Consider the following 22,588-nt stretch of genomic DNA (forward strand, 5'->3'; position numbering starts at 1 on the left):
CAGGAATTTCTACTTAAACCATGGCTCCTTTTTAAAAATGGTCAGAGTTGAAGTGTAGCTTATCAATTTTACCCATTGCCTTCCCCAAGTGGATCACAGCTGTTGGCTACGGCAGTCACTGTTTTCAACCAGTAAGTGCTACAGGTACCTGCCTTCCCTTTCCCTGCTTCGCATCCACAGGCACGCTCTGCAGTGAGGTAGGAGGCGGTCCTCCTGGCTTCGTGGACAGTCAAGGCATTGGACATGGTGACCCTCACTGGTTTTTCGCTACTGGGACTGCTTGACAAGGCGGAAGGCTTCTAGAAACTCATTGAAGTCGATGTTTCCATCCTTATTGAAATCAATGCTGCGAACTAAGTCATTGATGCCGTCATCTGTGAGTTCAATGTTCATGTGGGCGCTGAACAGCTTCCAGGTTTGGTGGAATTCCTCAAATGAGATGAGACCTGGGAGAAGGAAGGCACAGCCCCCTCAGCGCAAGGTCACCACAGGTACTGCTGCCAGTCAGTCCCTGCTCGGCATGCAAGGAAGGACCCCTGCTGAGGCTTAATCTCTCATCCCACCCCTGGTGCCTGCATACTCTAAAGGGAGGAAAGAAATCACTCATAATCTACATTTCACATGCTGAAACTAAGTTTCCTAGCGCAGAGAACACTGGCTAAAATACAACTTGAAGCAGTAAAGAGACATAATACAATTTGGGAGAACAAAAGAAGGCAAAGACTGTTGTATTTTTTCTTTCCCGAAGTAATTTGGTGGAGATGACTGCTTGAAAGCAGCTAACGCTCAAGATCTGGAGTACGCTGCATTACTGTCATGGCTCTCATCATGATTTTTGATCTCCTGAACTCCTCCAGAACAAATAATTATTAATTCTCTACCTGGACTGCACACAGTCCTTGAAACCCCATCATGTTTGTGGAAGCACGCAATGCCATTTCAAAAACTCGAGGGAGGAGAAAAAAACAAGCCTTAAACCATTAAATAAAAATGCCTTTGTACAGATGAAAGGGAGCCCAAAACTAGAATGGAGCACAAGGCAGTGACCGACAGCCTCTGCCCAGCTGCTTACCTGAATGATCTCTGTCTATGATCCTGAATATGGTCTCCAAGTTGGATCTGTTTCGATAAATGACTTCCAGCAAGCTCGACTGGATGTGCTGAAAGACAACATGGTCACACGCTTTCTACCCTTCTGACAGCTGTCTGCCTTCTCTGAGCAGTTACTGCAGACCTTCCCATAAATGAAAATGTTTACTGCTCTCAAGAGTTTGCCAGCAATGCACTTTGCATCGTGTGTGCCTTACGAAATAGGTTTGTGATGACTGGACCCTCGATGCAACCCTGCATTATAGCACATCAGCAACCTATCGCTTCCAACAGAGAAGACGGTGACTTGGGCTACGTGTTTTAACCATTGCAGAGCTGGTTTTGCTGGGTGTAATTAAGAAACTGCAACTCGGAGAACAGAATATAGGTTTCTTACTCAAAAGCCCACATCCAAAACTACCTCTAGGTTTTGATTTCATGTGTGTCATTGTTTCTACAATGGGACACTGGACTGCTTGAATTCATGCCAGCTTTTCCATTGACTTCAGTATCATTTTGGATTCTACAGGAACCATCCACTCTCCTTTTGTACCATACTTGGTTGCGTGTGCTGGGGATCTGGTGAGCTGCTTTGCATCATGCTTTGAAGAAAGAGGGCGAGTCCCTACCTCTTGGCTCCGCTGCTCCATGGCCAAGTCGTCGAGCCAGGACTTGTATTCCAGCATGCCGTCAGCTGTGCTGGGCACCAGCTGTGGTCTCAGCATTCGCCAGGGCAATCCCAGGTGCAAGACTGACTCCACTGCCGTCGCCCAGTTGCTCAGTGCGATCCTTCCTGTAAGGAAAAGGGAGAGCCATGGAGACCTCGGAGAGACTGGCAGCTGAAAGCACTGGAAGCCAAAGCAAAAAGCCTGAAGCAGTACACATACCCAGTCTCCCGTGCTGCTGACAGCAACAGCGTTATTTCTCCACGGCACACTCGAACACTTCGGTGGGGGGGAAAACCCTACATGGCTGTACAGACATCAGCCACTGCAGGCACAACTGCACCTGCTGCTCCCCCCAGCCTCAGCAAGCTTTTGATCGCTGCAACAAATCAGGGCCATGGGGCTGCAAACATCTGAACAACAGGAAGACGCCAACTTTGGATATTTCATTAAAAATTTGTGGCCTACCACCAAGGTCACTGTGCAGATCGTGGCCTACGCTATGGCACTAGTACTTCCTCAGTGACCCAGGAACATGGAAAAGCCCCTAGTTGAGCAGCTGCTGTAACAGCTGAGCTGGACTTTTGTGAACGATTTTGCTGGCAGGGAAAAAAAGCAAGAAAGCAGTTCTGCCAACCCCTGTGTCCCTCTTCTCCCATGGCCCACAAATGGACAGCTCTCTGCACCAGCAGAGCACTCCTGTCGACCCAAGAATTATGAACTCTCAGATCCTTTGTTAAGGTTCTGACAGAGGCAGCTGCCAACAGAGAACATCCCTTGCTTTCCCCTTCCCAGTGATTTTAGTCTCCAGAGATGAAGGGGCTCAATAGACCACCCAGCCCTTCCTAAGGGACACGATAGGCATGTTCGAGGTTGTGTTTTCCAATGCTTCATCAATACTCCTGTTCCAAAGGGTTCTCCTAGTACCAAGCCTAAATTGCTACACATTACCTCTTGCTTCTCTGACATCCCCGCACTATAATGGCACTCTGAGGCATTAACAGGTTCCCAACAGAGACACCGAGTAACAGCAAATGGGACCAACGCTCCGGCAAAGCCTGACACAGCCTCCTCCTGTGACAGTCGCTGACAGCTATAGGTGAGAAGTCTCCCAACTGGCCGCATGCTCAACTTAGCCACTTCAGTCCTGTCCTACCAGGGAATTAACCTGAATGTCCCTTGATTCAGATTTACCTGTATTGTCCTTATCGTAGGCCTTGAATGCGCTGATGAGGGCTGAGGTGTGAGCAAAGAGCTTTTCCCGCAAGGCTCGAAAGGCTGACTCCTCTACTCTGCTGATTCTGGAGGATGCAGAAAAGAGAGAAACACATTAAGGACTTGCCACAAAGCACAAGAGACGCTGCACCTTCCCGTTCCTCTAGCCTGTCCACGTATTGCCCAGACCCTCACACAACTGCTCTGCACAGCTGCAGCTGCATCTCAGTGCTGCATACCTGGAACAGAGATCCCTGCAGCTGATTCAGCAAAGCCCTGCATCAATTTGTGAAGTAACAAAGCAGAAGGGAACCTCAGCAAGGGTCAAACGTTAAAACTTGACATTGAAAAGAGAAGCTGGAAAATCAGCAGTCTGTAAAACAAAGAGTCCCCTTCTGATGTAACACTCTCTCCTCAACCCTTGAGCCTCCCTCAGCAATTTCTGCACAAAGCTTGAATCCTCCTCTAGCGCTGTTATTTGGTAAATCAAGCTCCAGAGTCAAACTTTCTCAAAGCTCCCAAAGTTTTCCCTTTTGGAATTTTGACTTGGTGAATACCGAGCAACCAGAAAGCCTTGCCTTTGGGTCATCGTGAGAGTATGGGCTGTCTTGTTCGCTTGGTACTGAACAAAGTGGGGGACGAGGTCTGGTCCCAGCTTCACGTAGGCTCCCCTGTTGCTGCCAATCTCATAGTAGTTCGAGGCTGAAAATATGGTCAGCACCTAATCCCCCAAAAAAGAGAGGCATTTACAGTCAGTACATGCATCCTTTATTATACATATGTGTATCAGTGAAAACAAGACACCCGATCCCATCTGGAGTCAACAGACTGTAAAAGCACCATGTTTTAAGTGGAAAAGGAAGGTGGTGGCTGGGCTGGGAGCCTTATGGCTGCGAGTTCCTCGAGGGGGGGCACTGGTCCTCATGTGGATCTGGCCACACGCTGGGCTTCTGCGATTTCCTTGTACTCTACCTACAAACTTCCACTCTCCACTGCCGTGAGCAGAATCAAGTGTGTGTGTAGTGACTGAAGTGACCCTGAATCTTCAGAGAGCGAAACTTTGCCATTGCAGCAGCTTAGTAACACCTTTTGTCTGTCGTCTTCAGAAACAGCCACGTTAAGTGGGGGCAATGGCACAAATGGGTTCAGACCTTTTCTCAGCTAACACACGCAAGGATGTGCTTTGCCTGAAAAACAGATGCCTCCAACAGAGTAGGTGGCTCCAGACTGTCCTGACCTAAGACCTCAGCTAGGAACACACTCCAGTAATTCCCAATAAGGCTGTTCAATGGTTTTGTACGTATTTAACAAAGCCCCGTTGGAAGAAATGCAGAGCTGAGACAAGCCCCCACAGAAACCCCACCCTGGCAGGATGGAAACCCAGGTATGCCCTTCACCAACCTTCCGATTGTGACAGAACTCGTAGCCCTCTTGCTTGCATTCGTGGGAGCGGATGAGGAACTGCAAGTTGTACTTCTCGAGGATCTTCCCTGTCACATCAGGCCCAAAGTAGCAGCCACCACCTCGCACCGTATTTGCTGTGCAGCCCTCCTGAGGCATGGGATCACTCCAGAGAATGTCTAAAATCTGAAAGGATTGGAAAAGTTCACTGAATAAAGTGTACCCAGCCATCCCTTCAGACATGCCATTTTTCATTTGCAGCTGGGGCCCCACATCCATCCTGACTACAGATCTCTCTCTTCTTCATTGACTTTATGCTGCTCAGACATTTCATGGAAGGTAGAGTACATGGATTTAATTTACAAAGAGAACTAGGCAGCAGACCGAAGGAAGGACTAATGACTAATGCAAGTGCTTGTCATTACATTTGGAGAAGGGAAGTAGTATTTCTCAACTAGAAAGTGAGGCAGAGACAAGTTAAACAACTTACCAAAATCCTTCTGGATACCACCCATCAAAGTTTACTAAGCAAATACAGCTCTATCTCTGAATCCCTCCCTGGACTGCTGCTATTACCACAGTGCAGGGAAACAGATGTTTCCTGTATCCCAGCTGAACCACCGTACTGCTCCGCAGGACTGTCACAGACCTGGTCTGCCACACCATTGAGGTGACAATATTGCTGGCCTAGAGCTACAGGCGCACCCAAAGTGCCTGGGGAGAGAGGGGTACCCATAAACCAGGCCTGATAGCTTTCCCTTTGCTGCCTCTAAGATTTCAAAGAGCCTTGCCTGTCCTCCTCCATCCCAAAACACAGATCCCAGGGCAAGAACACCCAGCAGATCCTGAGGCCGTGAGCCGGCTTAGTATTAAACTCCTTTGCTCTCTAGCCAGGACATTCTGCAGCCTCCAGAAATGTAAGTAAGTGCTGACTCAGTAACCACTATTTGGATTAAAGTTTAATCTCTTTAACCCTGACCTCAATATATAGCTTTATGCCAATAAGATGTGCAATGCCAGGGTGTCATATATAATGTGAAGTAAGTAACAATGGCTTCAGAGTGCACAGAAGGGGCTTACAGACAGGCTGGTCTAACACAGACAGGAAACCAAGTTCCCAGGCTCCAACCTGGCTAGCGATCTACTCGCAGTGCAGCCCAGCTAAAACCACAAATTGTCTGCTTTCAGTACCCAAGATCATGACTCGCTCATCAGCAAATGGTGTGCTCGTTCATTACCTACAGAGCTGACTTCAGATACCCCATATACACAGTAAGCAAGGTAACCCCTGGGCTCTACAGTCAGTCTTGTCTATTATTTCTCTCCCTTGCAGCCAATCAAGGAAACCTCTTGCCCTACTTTTTGCCTGAGCAGCAGTTTTATTTATACAACAACGGCTGAGTGCTGTGATAGGGGCAAACGCTGGGATGGAACCTTGAGCACAGAATGCCGAAAGCCTGGTGAAGAGGCTGACTCACAAGGGTAGGAGAAGAGAACCATGCCACAGGACGGGCTGGATGTAGCCCAGGATCTAACAAAATATCCCCAAGCAGCAGAGACCACATGCTCACAGTCCAGCCCTTCCTGACCACTTACCATTAATGATCGATGCCAGGCTGTCTCAGGGTGCAGAGCAGCAGGTACAAAACACCACAAACCCCATTAGCCTGCCCGCTGGCACTTCAACGCTGAGTTGCTCCTTAACTCCACTATACAAAGCCGCAAAAATTGCTCTGCAGATACGTCTGTGCACTGACCCGTGTATTTTGTGCTGAGATTCCTCGTCACAGAGAACAAACCTGCAGGAGGCACCCACAGTCCACCAAGCTCTGCTTAGGCTGCTCACCTGCTTCCACTCCTCCTGGCGAGTCCAGCATGGCCCATCCAAATCCGTCAAGGAGACCATGCTGGAATAGGTGAGCTCCTCCGACTCCGACTCGCTGATGTCTACCAGCCGGCGGCACCACTCAATTTGCTCTTGCACCGTCTGCCGGACCCACCTGGAAAACTCCAGCCTGTTGGCCATGCTGGGAGCCTGGGCTGGCCGGGGCTGCGGACATAAACTGGAGGCTGCCTCGTTCCCTGCTGCGTCAGCCTCTACTTGGCTCTCCCCGTTTATTTCCTGTATTTCCACATTTCTGTTGGACTCCTTTCTTTTCTTCCCTCTTAATACAGAAATAAACTGAAAGAGGTAAGAGAGAAAAGAGCTGGTCACACCGCTTGGAAGCCTGCATCTCCAGCTCTGACATCTTCCATTGGCAGACTGTCGAGTGACCCGAGCCTCAATTCCCTTTGCTGCCATCAAATGGTGATTAATTGTGGGAGATGACTAGTGCCATTCCGTCAGACATGCCATTCTTCATTTGCAGCTGGGGCCCCACATCCATCCTGACTACAGATCTCTCTCTTCTTCATTGACTTTATGCTGCTCAGACATTTCATGGAAGGTAGAGTACATGGATTTAATTTACAAAGAGAACTAGGCAGCAGACCGAAGGAAGGACTAATGACTAATGCAAGTGCTTGTCATTACATTTGGAGAAGGGAAGTAGTATTTCTCAACTAGAAAGTGAGGCAGAGACAAGTTAAACAACTTACCAAAATCCTTCTGGAAATCTAGGGGGAAAAACAGGCTAAGGTACTGTGGGGCAAAGTCTCATCGTCACCATGGTTTTACAGTCAGCACCAGCACATCTATTTAGCCCTGCCATTACCTGCCACTTCCCTGGCTACAATCCTTACATCTTCCAGAAGCTAAGAATGCTGCTTCCCTTCACAACTCCTGCACACACATACAATTAAACCTAAGTGATCCACTCCAAGCCTGTACCTAAACACAGTTTGTCTAGGAAGACCGTCCTTTAGATTTGTCTCATCAACAGCCAAGCTGACATGTAGAAATAAGCTCTTCCCCCCAAATCAGCAACACTGTTTTCTCTTGCGATACTAGGAAGTAAAACCTACTTTGTTCCTTTGAATTTTCTCAAGCATGTCCAGGTCAGTGGTGTCAGAGATGCCGCCGTGTATAACGAGGACTTTCTGATCGATCAGGGTGGCCAGGGGCAGCCAGCAGAAGACATTCTGAATCATCTTCAAGATTTTCTTTCCATGCACCTAGGAGGACAGGTCAGAAAGGAAAAGATGAAGCATCAAGCCTTCAAAGTCCACATCTCATGTGGTAAAGCAGGCACAAACATATGCCTACCTTGTATTTCTGCATTACTTCCTTGGTGAAACCGTAGCTAAAGGAACAGGAGAAAGGAAATTCAGTGGGATTTCACAGTGACACACTTGACATCATGATCAGCCCTGCACAGAACCCGTACCGTAAGTTGACCATGTGGTCCTCATGGTTCCCGCGGTTGAGATGAACCTCCTTCGGATAGATCAAGAGGAAGGTAAAGAGGATGATGAGGACCTCGAGAGACTGTTTGCCTCTGTCTACAAAGTCCCCGTTGAACACATAGGACTTGGAAGGGGAAGGAAGGCCGTTCTGTAAAAGCAAGGAACAGGCAGACGTTACAAGAGAGGCCTCCTCATCATCTCCATGTACTCCACCTCGCCCCAGGTGCGCATTCTCTCACTCCTGTCCCAGGTTACCTTAAACAATAGGTCCTGACTCTTATTTCTATCCCATAAGCTCCCAGTGGCAAATGCACTGAAAAGTGAAAGCTGGCAGTCAGGAAGGGTTGCCATTGGTACCAGCACTTACAAGAACGCCCACTGGCACTTCCCAAATACCAGATTTCAAAGTCAGCAGGGGAATAAGCTGCTGCTTTGTGAAGCCATTTAAAACCGACCAAATTGACCTGGAGAATTGCATATGAAGGGCCCAGTTTTGCAAACACTTCTCAGCGTGACCCACGCAATACCTCTCACAGCGTCGCTCTCCAAATACGGTGCCTACCTTGTAAAATATGAGGAACAAGTCATCCAGCTGGCCATGCAAGTCTCCTAACAGGCATAAAAAGACAAGTCACAGTATGTTTACCTTTACCTTAAAAAGACGCCAATAAATAACTTCCTATGAAGCATCTCCTCTGTAAATTCATGACCACTAGAGTGTTTTGGGAAGTTCAAGGTACAAGTTTCCTTATGGTGAGGCAACATCCCCAAAGGAAAAGGACACCATATAAAGGCTTGAGCTGAAGCCTCAGGACAGCCAAAAACCTACACCAGCTTCTGAAGACTGATTCAGATGCTTTGTTCATTTAGCTCTTGATAAATTATACAACATGGCACAAGAAACTGTTTGAGTTTAATCACGACATGGGCAAAAGCTTGGCATACAAAATAATAATCAAACTAATTTCTCATTTAACACAATGTTGGAGAGAGAGGTTTGTTTTCCAGAAGCTGACTGCATGCAAAAGTCTGTGCTAAGTACATACTTTTCAGAAATATCTCAAAGTTTAAACATTAGTCGTGGAGTAGGAAAATAATGGTGAACAGCTTTGTTTCTTTCGAATTTACTTGATAGGAAGCAACGACATGTTAGTACTCTGGATCTGAATGCATACGCTGCTGCTAATGAAGACTCAGCCAAAACAGCTCCAGGACTTTGTTGTTTAAATAATCCCAGGCCACAGTGCAGGACAGAAAATGACTTCGTTTTGAGGCCAGTCCTCGACTGGGTGCAGTTTCTGTGGTTTAGTTTGAGGTGACGGAACAAAGACAAATTTGAATCGAATTACAGAATTCTTTAAATCTTTGCTGTAATGTATAACAACTTTAAGAGTCACAGGCCATCATTATCACCTTTCATCTTCCCTTACACCAGTGTATATCCTTATCTTTTCCATTCATACCTCCTCCTCTCCTTGCATTTTTATAATTGCCATGACAGCAGCACTGCTACAGCAAGCTATGCCAAGCTGAACGCTACCCCCTAGGGGCAGGGTTTCTTAACGATGTATCCCAAAATCTCTCGTGGAAGCCAAATGCAGACTATAAATAGCCAAACTACCTTCCCTCAACACCCGCATCCCATTCCAGACCAAGCAGAAATAGGGCCATGGTGCAGACACACTCCCTCCAGTCTCCAGGCTAGTCTTCACAGCAGCTCATGTACAGCATCATAAGGTAAACACATATTTTAGACAGCCCCAGCTGCCTCTCAGTGCACCACACATCTTGCTTACAGACTGCATTTGTGTTTCACACTCAGTACAGAGGAGAGCATCATGCTCATGCTACCATTTTATGTCTTTCCCACCCGTTCCACGTGAGCATTCTGCCACAGAGACTGCGCAGTGCCCTCCCACCCAGACGTACCGCACACAGTGACCTCCTCACTGTAGCAGGTCGAGACATGACTGATGTTTGGCAACTGCTTGAGGTGCTTCCTGGTCTCGTGTAGAAGGTTTAAGACATAGCGAGCGTGGAGCTGCTACTAGGAGAAAGCGAAGGGATTAAAGCAGGAAGTCAGTGACCTCCAAGCAGCCACGCAGCTCTGTCTGCAAAGGCCCCAAGGACCCACCACGACAGCTTGGATGGTGGACACTCTCACTGGGACAACACTCAGCGCTGATCTATGGGCTTACAAACAAGACGAGGCAAATACTGGGAAACAGCAGGACAGCAGAGTCGTGGAAAGCAGCCCAGCCTCGGCCCTGACAGGGCTGGCAAGAGAACCCAGAAGCGCAAGAGAACCCTACCACCCTGTGGTCAAGGCTATATCCACTAGGCAAGACTGCCTCCTAGAGCAGCAGAAATTCCAGCCCAGTATCACAGGTAAGAAGCTGCTCCTCTAGACATTTCTTAGCGTTTTCCACATTAAACCAGGCCATGAGCTGCCGTGTGTCCTGCAGAAAAATGTTCGCTCAATGCCAGGGTAGGCATTTAATAGTCAAGACACTAGAGACCTTTGGTTTAAAAGTCATTTTGTTTGGAGAAGGGATGTTTTGGCCTATTTTGCAGTTCAGCTGCTTGACTGAGGGATGGCAGCAGAACACTGCAATTGTACGAGGACTTGTTAGTGCTACTGAATTGGTACTGGACTTGCTCATCAAAAACCTTGCCTTTTACATTTTAAATATAAGTTGAAGTTGCATGGCACAAAACATAATTTTAATCAGCTGGTTCCATCTGGGCCATCCTGTAGTTTTTTACAAATTGAGGAATTGCAACAAAAAATGACAGAATGTTTCAATATGGACTGTTGCGGGGTTTTTTCCTTTTGAAATGAAATTCAGGTTAACAGTGGTGCACACCTAAGAAGTTTTCAGTTTTATCAGAACTGCATTTTCAGAAAGGAAAAAAGGTCCTACAGCAGGGGAAAATAACTGCCAGATCATTTCCACCCTCCTTTGCATAACAGCCTACCAGCTCGTTGTACTCCAGTCAGCTTAGCTTCTTAGGAAGGCTAAAACCAAATTATCTATCTTACACCCACCCTGCACAGAGAAGGGGAAAACGTGGTTTCTTTTGTGATCCTTACTTGTTTCTGTTTAAAAGCTTCCAGCAAGGCAGTTGCATGGTCAGGAAGGAGTGGGAAAGAGAGACGGGGTCCAGTGTAGGAGTCTGGCACCTCCATGGATTCATAGTCACAGTATTTTTCCAGCTCTGCCTCTTTGAAGCTTTCCCCACTTACAAACATGCGACTGATAAAATCCCCTGGATGGCAGGTTGGTCAGTTTGATTGTTTTTTAAAAAAGAGAAAGAGACAAGAAAAAGTTATGTTGGCTCAATACACCATTCTGGTGATTTGCTGAGGAAAAGCTGTTGGGTTAGGCTACAGCTCATGAGCAATGGCAGCGGTGGAGGCTAGCTCCTAGTTTGAAATTGCTACAGGATTTGCAGTGGCCAAAAGGCTTCAGGGACAAGTTTCCATGTGCCAGCCAGTGCTGGCAGCACTGCAAAACTCTGGTAGAGCCACATGGACATCGGTTGCCATGGCAAATTGAAATCTTATTTTCAATGATATGCAAAAGAAAACCGTATAATAAGAAACCGTCTCCTATGTCCCACTGTTTTTTTCTAAGCATCGACGTTCTCAGTGTTGCACAAAATTTGTATAAATACGCGTTATTTTTGATTGCTGTAACATCTCAGAGCCCAACATTTTTGTCCTGTTTTATACTGACCCTGAAAAAAATCTTCCTTAACAGACTTTTGCTGTAAAATATGTGGGGTAATTGTGAGAAAAAAGGTGGCAGTTTGAAAGGAAGGAACGAGCACTTCTGCAGGTTATGGTCTGCAGTATCCCAAAAAGAAATCGTTAATTTTCACTTACTACCATCAGATTTCAGAGCTAAGCTCATTCACAAGTTCCTAGCACTCAGAAATAACATATAATGCTCTCTGCAGATTCGGGAAGATACCATATTTGCTCCCGCAGCACTTCCGCCCCCCCCGCCACCCCAATTATAAGTGAGAGACTAAATATAAATAGATAACCCAGAGCACAGTTTCCTAAAGAAGGATTCTCTTGCTTCAGAAATGGACTCTGCAAAGCCCTGGTTACCAGGGATCACTGAGAAAAGGCAGATTTCTAGTACTGCTCTTAGAAAACATACTGATCTTTTATTCCCCCTCCCAGCTCCTAAGGAGCAGGAATTGCCCCATATCCCTCACACAGCTCTGACAATCTCCAAACAATTCATTCCCTATCCAAACTCCTGGTGCCGTCGCTCTTTAGATTCTCTTGGCCCCCTTTGCCATCCTGAAGGGCCAGCATTGGGCAATGAATCGCTAAAGGATGCAACCTTCTGAGCTGCTGGTGCCACCTCCACAAACAGCAATGTAGAAACTCACTCTCTTTACTGCTGCTTGGCGTGAAGTGGTCCATGAGGTAACTGAAGAAGTTGTGGAGCTGCAAGAAGAGAGAGAGCCCATCATCATTTACCCTGGAATGATATTCTGCAGAGTGGCAACTTAACATCATCTTCTTTCTGGAAGTGTCATCTATGCCCTTCTCACGTTGTCTGGTATGTACAATACCATACCAATTCTAGTTTTGAATATGTTGTCATGAAGTCAAAAAAGTAGCTTTACCTTCAGTCATACAGACAGAAGTACACCCATAAGCCCTTCATCTCCCTGCCTGACAGCAAGGCGACCATATAAGAGAATATTGTCAAAATAAAACAAATCAACTAGTCTTGCCTGTTTTGCTCAGACTTGGGAAGTCTTACAGTGCTAAATGCTCCTTATGGATTTCTTTCAAGGCTTATTACTTAGGGTTTCGTCAGACAGAAGCAGGTAGGAAATCAATAGGCTAAGAAGGGACGGAAAACCCAGTCCTTGGCCCACTGAAGCACTTGCAGGGCTACCAGCCAGTCTCCAGAAATGGGCGAGTCTGTGGCACAGAAACCACCCTCCTATGTATCTTCCTACGTACTCTTTTCCTTGGGACCTTACCTTGATCTGGTCCTGCTCGCAAGCGTACTCAATGGATTGAAAAATTCTCCAGGTGCAACGTCGGCGCATTTCCAGCCGAGCAACGTAGCGCCGATACCACCGTTGGATCAAGACGGCTGCCTTGAAAGCTGGGGAACAAAACCAGAACCAGCCTCCTGAGCTGCAGTGGCTGCAGCTGCTACCACTCCTTTCCCAACCCTGAAAACTGAGGAGGGACCTTTCTCTTTCAGAAGCAAGTTTTCAGGAAAGGTGGTTTGATACCTAAATGCTAAGGATAACAAAACACTTCTTTTCACCATATTGCTAGAGGTTGATCTGACCCTGCCTGACCAGAGACCTCTGAAGTGATTCTAACCATCACTGCTGGCTCCTTAGCACCAGTGTTAACAACTTATTAGGGCCTAAAGATCAAAACATGTTCTTTCATATTAATAGACAATTTCCTCCCTTTCTGTCTACCTTGAACATTTTTATGTCTGTCTTACAGTCTAGGTACTGTGGCTTCAGGAAACCAGAGATTTGACTGAGGAGTTGGGGGAAAACAAAACACCAGTCCCCTTCCAGAGCCTTAAAAATAGCAGTTCTGGACAAACTGCATAAGGGATCTATTCTAGTGTAAATACCATTATCTTGGCATAAAACAAAGACAAAATTAACACCCACAGTGAAAAGCGGGAGGCAGATCTTTGCCCACTTAGTGACATAGAAGGAGCAAAATGTCAGGAATTTCCAGGTGCCTGGGATGGTTCAATCCACAGCCAGCCCTGGCACCAGGCTCTTCCCTCCAAATGATGGCTATTTGCCCTCGTCTTTAATATATAACCATTTCTCTGCATTTCCCCAATTCCAGTGTTTCTCATTTCAAAAGATTATTTCAGACAGGGTGTGTGCATATTTAAAGTGAAGTACAGTGGTGCAGTTGCCCATTTCCTTTTTGAAGTTCTACCACAGAACTTGATGTACCTCTAGAAACTCTTCCATCCTCCTCAGCTGGTGTTGACCACATTTGGACCGCCCAGTTACTTTACAGCATGTGGTCAACCAGCTCTGCTACTTGGCGTCTCTCTTTTGATTCTGCTCTTCGTCCCTTCCCCTTTGTTTCTGGAGCCCTACATTTAAAACAGTTCCTAACAATGCTTCTCTCTGTCGTCTTTAGCTGAGGGAGAGAGGGAGGGATGACTGCTGTATCTACAGGCTGGCCCCAAAATCAAACGGAGATGACAGAGTTAGCCCTTCTGCAGAAGCTCATATTCCCTTGGCATCTGGTTTGTGAGACAGCAATGCCCCATTCACCAAAGCAGTGAGAGCAATGGGGATGTGGGGTGGAAAAACTTTATTAAAAAATGAAATCTGCCACCCCTACCCCAAAGGCTGCTAAGTGCTGGCAAGAGACAAAGAGATCACATGAATTCAGTTAGCTTGTGTTATTATATAACATAAACCACCCTCTGTGTACTTCAGCAGGAAACGCTGACCTGTACCTTCAAGAATATAGCCCAATGTCTTATGTATTGAAAATAATAATCCTTCTAAATTATGTTACTGTTACAGCACTGGGAGCTGCAGAGCACAAAAAGGGAAGAGCTATTGCTGTTGTGCCGCTGGGGAAGTGAGTCACGGTGAAGTCACGCACAAGAAGGTAAGACTTGGCTAGCCTTAATTCAAGAATAGGGAGTGTTATTCAAGAATAACTTCTTGAATAGTGTTCTTTGCCTGAGCCTTACATCTTGTTGAGAAAATGCTTACTGATCTGCTGGGCTCCGAAAAAATAAAAGAGGCTGACTTTCTCTCCTGGAGTTTGGTGCTCCTGATGCTCGCTCTTCAAGACTCCTTTATAACAGACCCAACATGAGCTGCCTTACTCCCTGTACAGTAATTTGGCTGGCATGTAACATGAATCACAGTCACTGTCACTCTCTAAAATAAACAACTTCTAAATATCTTGCATTCCCCTAATGGTGCATAAATGTCCAATTAGTGCAGTAAGTCAGATGTGTTTCAACTGAATCCTGAGCAGAAATTCAGAGTTACAACTCCACATATACTGACGAAAACTAGATTCTTCAAACATTAAAAATAAAATCTATGACTCGTTATCAAGTGCACAGTGAGCATGTATACCACCATCCACAGCATTTTAAGCTCCAGATAGGCAAGGCATTGTTTTCTTACACTACTTTTACAGAGACTGACTCTGTAACTGAAAAAGCCAGGTATTCTAATTTACCAGCTTACCTGGGTGAGTTGCATCTGGCAGTGTTTGTACTAGTTTAGAAAAAAAAAATAATAAAAAAGGAAGAGAAAGAGATTTATCCACATTTTATGAGGATCCAAGCAGTGAACTGATTCATACATCACCTTATTTGCTACTGAAAGCATGCCAAAGTGGCAGCACTCAAACTAAAATATGCCTGTTCACACATCAGCTTCCAGGAGGGAATCTGCGCCCTCTCTTGGGTTCCCCGTCCCCTTCTTCGCTCAAGTGCAGGGCCAGTTTAACACAGCTCTGCTGGCTACGCTTTCCATCGGGAACAGCCTCTGCACTTTGTACAAGGGGGACAGGATGACACTTGACACATTATACTTGGGTGGAAAGTCCTAAGCAGCTTCGTGTCTTCAGATCACGAGATCTGAAGGATTTTGAGAACCAGATGCAAGAAATTCAGAGGGGTTTTACTGCCATGGGAAACTGTGGCTGAGGTATCGGATCTAATGCAAACTTTCAAATAAGTAACTAGTTTTATGTTACACTTTGTTTGTTATAGACAAGCCATTATCATAAAATAGCCCTGAACTTGTTGGGAAAGTCCGTGGTTCTCTGGTGCTACAGGCAACAGACGAGTCTAACTTACTTAAATAAGAAGTGGAGTTTTCAAGAAAGAAAAATTACAAACAAAAAAGAATGAGTCACAACAGAATCCCCTCTTTCTTCATTTCTCAATGCAATCACTCTTTTTCTTTTCAAAGCACTTGCAAACAGTTTGCTCTGCTGTTCTGCTAATGCTGGTGGCTGAATGATTCAAACAACAAAGTAATCTCTTTATATTTTTCTACACTTCCTTATGTGTAAAGTCCCACTCATAAACTCCCTTTGTTCCACAGCAGACCTAAGCACACACCCAGAAAATTGATACTGTCATAGAGGGTTTCATTAAAATAAATCATTACAGCTTCAAGAGCCATGAACAAGCAGAGATGTGAGCGTTGTGTTGATGGGGTTAGAAAAAAAGCACACTTCTTGCTTTTCGACTTTTCTTAGCCACACCATTTTACCTTCTTTAGAACCACTTTTTTTTTTTTGGCTTTGCTAATGCTTCTGCTTTACCAGTCCTGCATCACTAACAGGGTCTTTAAAACTGCATTCCACCAGAAGCAGCGGGGTGATACCATCTATCTCGCTGTCAGCACATGACAATACACACATTATCCAGCAATTGATTAATCCATCGGGTGTTAGTTCTATCAGAATTGCTTTTTGCTGCTTCATTTCCGGTCAGGTTTTGATGGACTTTAATCTAATCCTGGTCTAAATAGACATTATTTTCTCAAGCCTGTCAGCTTCTGCCTGACAGCTGAGAATCCTTGTCACAGGATACTGAAGGATACAACCTCACCTCAACACCATCAAGAAAACTAGGTCTCTCAGAAAAGAAGCACATCCACTGCAACCTCCCAACAGCACATGCAGGAGCAGACAGGAGAAGATCACTCACCATTTTCAGACTTCTGCAGGGAGTACTTGTAGTTGGCATTTACAGAACTACCAGATCCCATGTTCTCCAACCAATGCTCCTAGAATGTTGCAGACTGGCCCAGTATCACCAAAACCATGAAAGAGATGCAGGAAAGACCATTTGATCAGAATCAGAACAGCTGCAACATGTCCCACAGAATCTATAATTAAATATATTAACGCTCATTAAGATCAACAAGCAGGTGGCCTGTCTTGTGCCCAAGTATATCTTCCATTACCAGGTTTTCCCAGCTACTTTGTTGTCTTCTAGACAATCTGAGAGGAGGATTTCTGTCTTCCTGTTCCAAATTGCAAGTCAACTGTATGAATAGGAATCATTTCAGCACCTTTCCTAGTTGTATAAATAGCAGAGAGAACCTACCTAGGTTCTGTAATTGTACAGTAGAAGTATAAATCAGGCATTCATGTACTTTCACAGTGCTTCACATGCATAATTTTAGGCTCCTAAACTCATAGCAATATGGCCATCTTTGACCTGAACCCTCATTTCAGATACTACAATAAAATCATCTTGATTGAGCTCTGAGAGCACACTACATCTCTGAATCCTCATGCTACCTCCCCCCTTCCTCATGCACAGCTGAAGCACCTGGATGAAGATGCTAAAATACTACACATGACTGCATGAGGGAGGCATTTATACGCTGTATAGAAAAAAAAAAATTCAGTACCCATCAGGAACCATAAAAGTCATTAAGGTGATTCATTAACAATCAGTATATGCAGACAAATATTCATGCATATAGCCATCTGCGAAGGATAACTCTCGTTATGGGGGATGAACACACAGATGGTATTTAAATCTATTTGCAGTACCACAGCTAGAGGGGAGGTAAGTCTAAAATAAAAATTAGCGATCATAAGAAAACAATCACCTTTGTTAAACACTACTTTCCTTCACCTCGTGGATCTGCCTGAGTGTGGGAGCATATTGTTCCATCAGTTGCTCAGATCCTGGCCAGTATAAAAGGACAAGACAGCCAGACTTCTGTAACCTCACTGCTGCGGAAAGCTGTGGTTAGAGCAAACGGATCCTATTTCAAGATTAGGTCAAATTCTAAAATCTCTCAGTTTGAGGACAACCAGAATGCTGTTCACAGTCAGACGTGCTTCCTCTGGAAAAAAAAACCAATGATGTACAACTGCCAAAGTGGTCCCCCAGGCTGTATCACATAGGAATTACACAGATTTTTATTCTAACCTGGGGAAGAGAAAGGTGAGAAAGGGAGGGAAGGAAATAAATGCCTGTAAAAATGTTAAGCCTGGTGCTAGCAGGACACTGCAGCTCAAAGGATTTTGAAGGGTCGGGACAGTGTGACTACAGAGGCACTTCTCCCCAGCAGAGGGCAAAGCCCTCCTTTTCTCACTTCCCGCAATCCTTTTGCTTCCTTCAATCTCTTTCCACCTAACCCACGTCTTTCCTCTCAAAATAGCTACAGATCTGCACAAACGCTAATTGAAGGAACACGTCCGGTGTTGTGTAAGGTGCATGTGTGCAGTGTTTGTTTGCTCAGGAAGGTGAGCCATGCCAAGCAACATTTCAGCATGGAAAGCTTCCAAGGCAGATGAAATGCCGAAATTCTCCACCTTGCCCAGGATGCCAAATTGCACAATGGCATCTTCACAACGGGAGGATACGTAGCAATGCTCTCCAGTCACTCTAGTTTTAGTCTAACAACATTATTTCCCGTCAGTGTCAAAAATGGCCTGAAATCACTGCTGAATTTTGCCCAGTTACATGGCCTTTACGCTTAAATAATGCAGGTACTCTGGCAACTTTTCAGATTCTTAACTACTCAAACGGACTATTGCACCAAAAATCAGAATCTTTAGCATTTAAGACTCGTATTTGTAAGCTCCTGTACAAGGCAAATCCTATTCAGGAAAAAAAAATTTCAAGCTCAAAATTTCTCAGTGTAGACTTGTAACTCCCATCTGGCTATCCAAACAAAAACGTCTTCTCTAAGACACAAATCTGAAGATTTCAGCAAGTGTTAGCTATCCAGAGAAGCAATGATACGAATGATCTGCTCTGTGTTGGGAGCTTGCTTTAGAAACAATGATCCCGCAGCACCTCCACTGACTGCATTCTGGTGTAACCTGGCGGGGCAGCGCGACACAGGTTCCTTTCAGCTGAAAGGACACCAGTAGACACACCGGCTAGTACTCCCAACTACTGAGAGTTCAGCCCACAGGACCAGATTCAAGCCAGGCCCAAGAAAAAACCCTGAAACATGCTAAGTGGAGACAAGTTTCCTCCACACCGGAGGTCAACACAGCCTGTGTGCCTAGCTCTATCTTCAGTGCTGCTTAGGAACCTGACAGTACCAGCTTCAAAGGAAGATGGATGCTTCAGCTTTTTGGAAGAAGTGAGTGCCTTTAAAGGTACCCTTAAAAATGCAAATACGAGGAGAAAAATCCTTCTTCAAGAACCAGAACACTTCCAGATCACTTTTTAAAAATGGAGAACAAATTTGAAGCAAGCGCTGAAGTAGAGTTAGATGCTTTGCTTGCTTAGAATGTGTTCAGTGGTACCGCCTATCTGCTTTGGTAAAAAGTGACCCTGGATTTGAGAGCACCTTTGGAGACACAAAATAAAACTTTTCCTCATTTCCCTCTTTCCCTGCAAAACAAACAAGCATGTGTCATTTGGACAGCCCTACTTTACCACCATCCGTACCGAGGGGTGGTCTACTATTAGCGTGCCCTAGGAGTACCTGCAGAGAACAAGCACAGGCAACAGTACCCACCTATTTATCTTATCGTGAACTGTCTTGTCAACAGGTATCTCCAAAGAAATTCCTGGAGCTGCGAACTTTGTTATGCTCAAATTCGCCTGAGCAAAGCCTGAGCAAAGGAGTGCACAGCAGGAAATCAGAGACTCAGACGGAATCAAAACTGTTTCAAGGGTGCAAAAGGTGAGGAAGAAATAGAGCCAGTCCAACTGCTCAGCACCTCTGATCCTTCCTCATCCACCCCTCCCCTTCCTAAAATCCTGTACCCAAGAAAAAGAAGAACAGGGGCCCATAAAGACACAGCCTGAAGATGAGAAGTGCCACCACCTCAAATACCGGCTGTATTAAACAACCAGGTGAGACAAAACGATGCAGCTAGGAAGCAGCGGGCTACAGACCACTCCTTTCTCATCTTGCTCTTGGCCACCATTCCCCTCCTGCAGAGGTGTTTACATTTTCTCTGGTGCAGCTAGAGGGCCTCTACAAACAGGCTTTCCCACTCCTTCTGAGAAGCTGCAATACGTTCGTATGAGGCTGTCCCCTGGTATACGCTGCTGCTTAGAGCATCTGCCAGCACACATGCGTGCTAAGTAAGGTGAGGTGATAAAACCTGCTCTATGCACTTACACCAGGGCAGAACTAAACCACCACCAAAAAAAGCAGGGACTCAAGAGCCACACATGGACAGGGACAACGAACAGAACAAGGTTCAGTGCCTCCGTAGAGGACCACAGACATGTAGAAAAGGTGCATGTTCCCTGTTCGGTCACTGGAGGTAGCATTCTAAGGGCAGGAGGAACATCTCACAGCCACGCTCCACATACGCCTCCCAAGCTAACAGATCATACACTCGTTTTTGCAGCACTTAAAACACACGCTGCCGATTCAGTTAATACTACCCTACAATACCACGTAAAACTCATAAAGGAAAACTTGCACAAATCCATTTGTATCAAGACCAACAAAAGCCTAAGTAAATTTCCTGGCTTACGGTAAATGTTATTGTAACTCCTTCAAAACCAAAGCGAGGGACGGCATTTTAAGTCAAATCCTACACTGTCACACCACTGAGCTTGTCAACATTACAGATCTGTGCAGAATTTGGTGCTCCACGCACATGAATGGATATCAAAGGCTTCCTGCAAGGAACACGGAAGCTAATGTAAAGCTAACTCCAAAACAACAGGGCTCCTAGGAAAGATGACACACTTCACGTATCACGTGCACAACCGAATCCCCACGAACTTGACAATTTTATAGACATTTGAACAACTGAGGGAAGAGATAAGCAGAATATGGAATGCAACAAGAGAATACAACAGACTTGCTGAAAATTTACTAAGAAAAAACTCAGAAGATACGTTGGAAGGAAAGAGAAATTTTAGGTTCTGCTAAAAGAAAAACAGCAACAGCTTGTTTAAAAGCTACCAATAAATTAAAACAAAATTAAATATTTCTCCCAAGAATAAAAATGCTGGCTAGCACTAGGGAAAGTGATCCTGCCTTGCCTTCCTAGAGTAAATATCCATGCATGCCCCACGTGTACATCAGACTCAGCACGTCTCTCTCATAGCCGGAAACAAGATGCTGAAGGTTGTTTTATTTTACACATGCACTGACCTCTGTACCTGCCCAGTTACTGCAGTGCCAAAATGACAATTTAAGATAGAAAACTCTCAACAGCAGTTTTATACAGCTTGAAGTATAAAAAGGACATTTCACCTCAAACTACGGGTGCCGAGTAACTACTTCTGAACACAAAACGTCATTACATAGAAACGAAAAGAAAAACGCAACTTACCTTGTCCCCAATTTCTAACTTACGGATTTATTAAGATCAATCAATAGAAGCTCTCCACTTTTAAAATGTTTGTTTCTATTCAGTACCCAAATCAATAGTCTCTGAAGTGGTTTGCTTGATTACAGATTCAGAAACTCCTCCTCAGAATCTAAATAACCAAGTCAGCTGTTCCCTTGGGCACGCAGCAGAAAGTGCCATGTTTTTCAGCGCCTGCCACGCAGAACGCGTGTGCTGTTCTGGGACAAGGGCCGTCCCTTTGGTTTATTTACTGCACAGTTGTTTTGAGCAGCCTTAAGAATCCTCTCCCATGTGATGCTTAAGAAAGGCTACAGATCTGAAATGGATTAGGATTACTGAAGGGGATTATGAATGAGAAATACGGTACGTTAGCCTCTCTCATCTTAAGAGTCAGCTCTTACACACTTTCAAGTTGCCTTGTGCTAAATGCACACTTCTGGAGGAAAAAAGAAGTAAAGGTTTCACCCATTGCCTGTGTTGGGCTGAAAAATCTTTTGGGCTTTGCAGCTAGGGAATCTGTATGGCAGAAACAAAAGGATGGAGGAAGCAAGGATAATGTATTTAACTTAGTTCTATTTAATTACTTAACAATTCTCAGTCATGAATCTTACTGGGCTTGAAAAAGCAGAAAAGCTATTTTGCTTGCCAGTCCCTAAAAAGCAGACACACAAAGCCGATGAAATCTCAAACAGAAGGAAGATCAGCAAGCTATTCAAGTAACTACAAACACTCCTCCTTTTTTAAAAAAACAAACAAGATCCCACAAAACACCCAAACCTTCCAAAAAGGATCAGCACTACATTTTAATGTTTCCAGCATTGTTAAGATGGTTTTAGTTAAAGCATTAACAATCCTGTCTCTCCACGTATTTATCAACTTTCAATTCTTACACAAAAGGAGCTCCAAGACATTTCACAGGGTAAATGATCTAGTTTGTAAGACATGTCATAGTGGTTGTATTTTTAGCTTGTCGTTAAACTAACAGCAGAAAGTTACGTATCCTTTTGGTTAGCAAAAAACAGCATTCAAGTTGCCATAAAGGCTTTTTTATGTTGGCAATTGGGATGTCTGAACGTTTACTATAAATGGATGAAATGCAAGGCTTTTTTAAAGAAAATAAAAGAAAAAAAGGCAAAATAAAATTAGACTACTTAAAATCTAGTTTCCTTTCTGGTTTAAATCTCAAAACCCCTACATTTCCATAATCCGCTGTGTGGCTGGGCCTGGGCAAGTTCTGAACAGCTGCTGAGACACAAACACAACAGGAGCAGGCAAATGTTTCCTGAATATTCATGGATACCAAGTATTTTTACACTCCAGATCTGTTTGTACACATTGAAACAAATACATTTGATTAAATTTACATGCCACTGAGAATCCGGGCACACCACTGCCAGAAGATAATCAGCCTAACACTGCTGAGGTCAAGACTATGCAAAGTTACACCTGTAAGGATCCTTCTGTCTTTACTTGTGGGTGGCTGTTATATAAAGAAAACCTGCTGGGATCAGTAGTCAGCACCTGCTCTGTGAATTCAAGCAACATCATT

The 22,588-nt window shown here is 44.9% G+C and overlaps 1 protein-coding gene across 1 annotated transcript; it reads right to left on the minus strand.

The window, feature by feature from the left end:
• Positions 1 to 267: 267 nt before the first annotated feature.
• On the minus strand, positions 268 to 16,505 carry PPEF2 (protein phosphatase with EF-hand domain 2). The gene is made up of 16 exons (XM_086464391.1): positions 16,445 to 16,505; positions 12,732 to 12,859; positions 12,126 to 12,183; positions 10,810 to 10,985; positions 9,645 to 9,759; positions 8,278 to 8,324; positions 7,697 to 7,863; positions 7,576 to 7,612; positions 7,335 to 7,484; positions 6,217 to 6,552; positions 4,371 to 4,556; positions 3,548 to 3,690; positions 2,949 to 3,055; positions 1,719 to 1,882; positions 1,073 to 1,160; positions 268 to 446 (listed from the first exon to the last, which is right to left on the minus strand). Exons 1-16 carry the CDS (start codon positions 16,503 to 16,505, stop codon positions 268 to 270), a joined length of 2,142 nt encoding a protein of 713 aa, XP_086320517.1.
• Positions 16,506 to 22,588: the final 6,083 nt, after the last annotated feature.

Source organism: Leptosomus discolor, chromosome 4 (assembly GCF_034619465.1).
Source record: "Leptosomus discolor isolate bLepDis1 chromosome 4, bLepDis1.hap2, whole genome shotgun sequence".
NCBI classification, from domain to species: domain Eukaryota; kingdom Metazoa; phylum Chordata; class Aves; order Leptosomiformes; family Leptosomidae; genus Leptosomus; species Leptosomus discolor.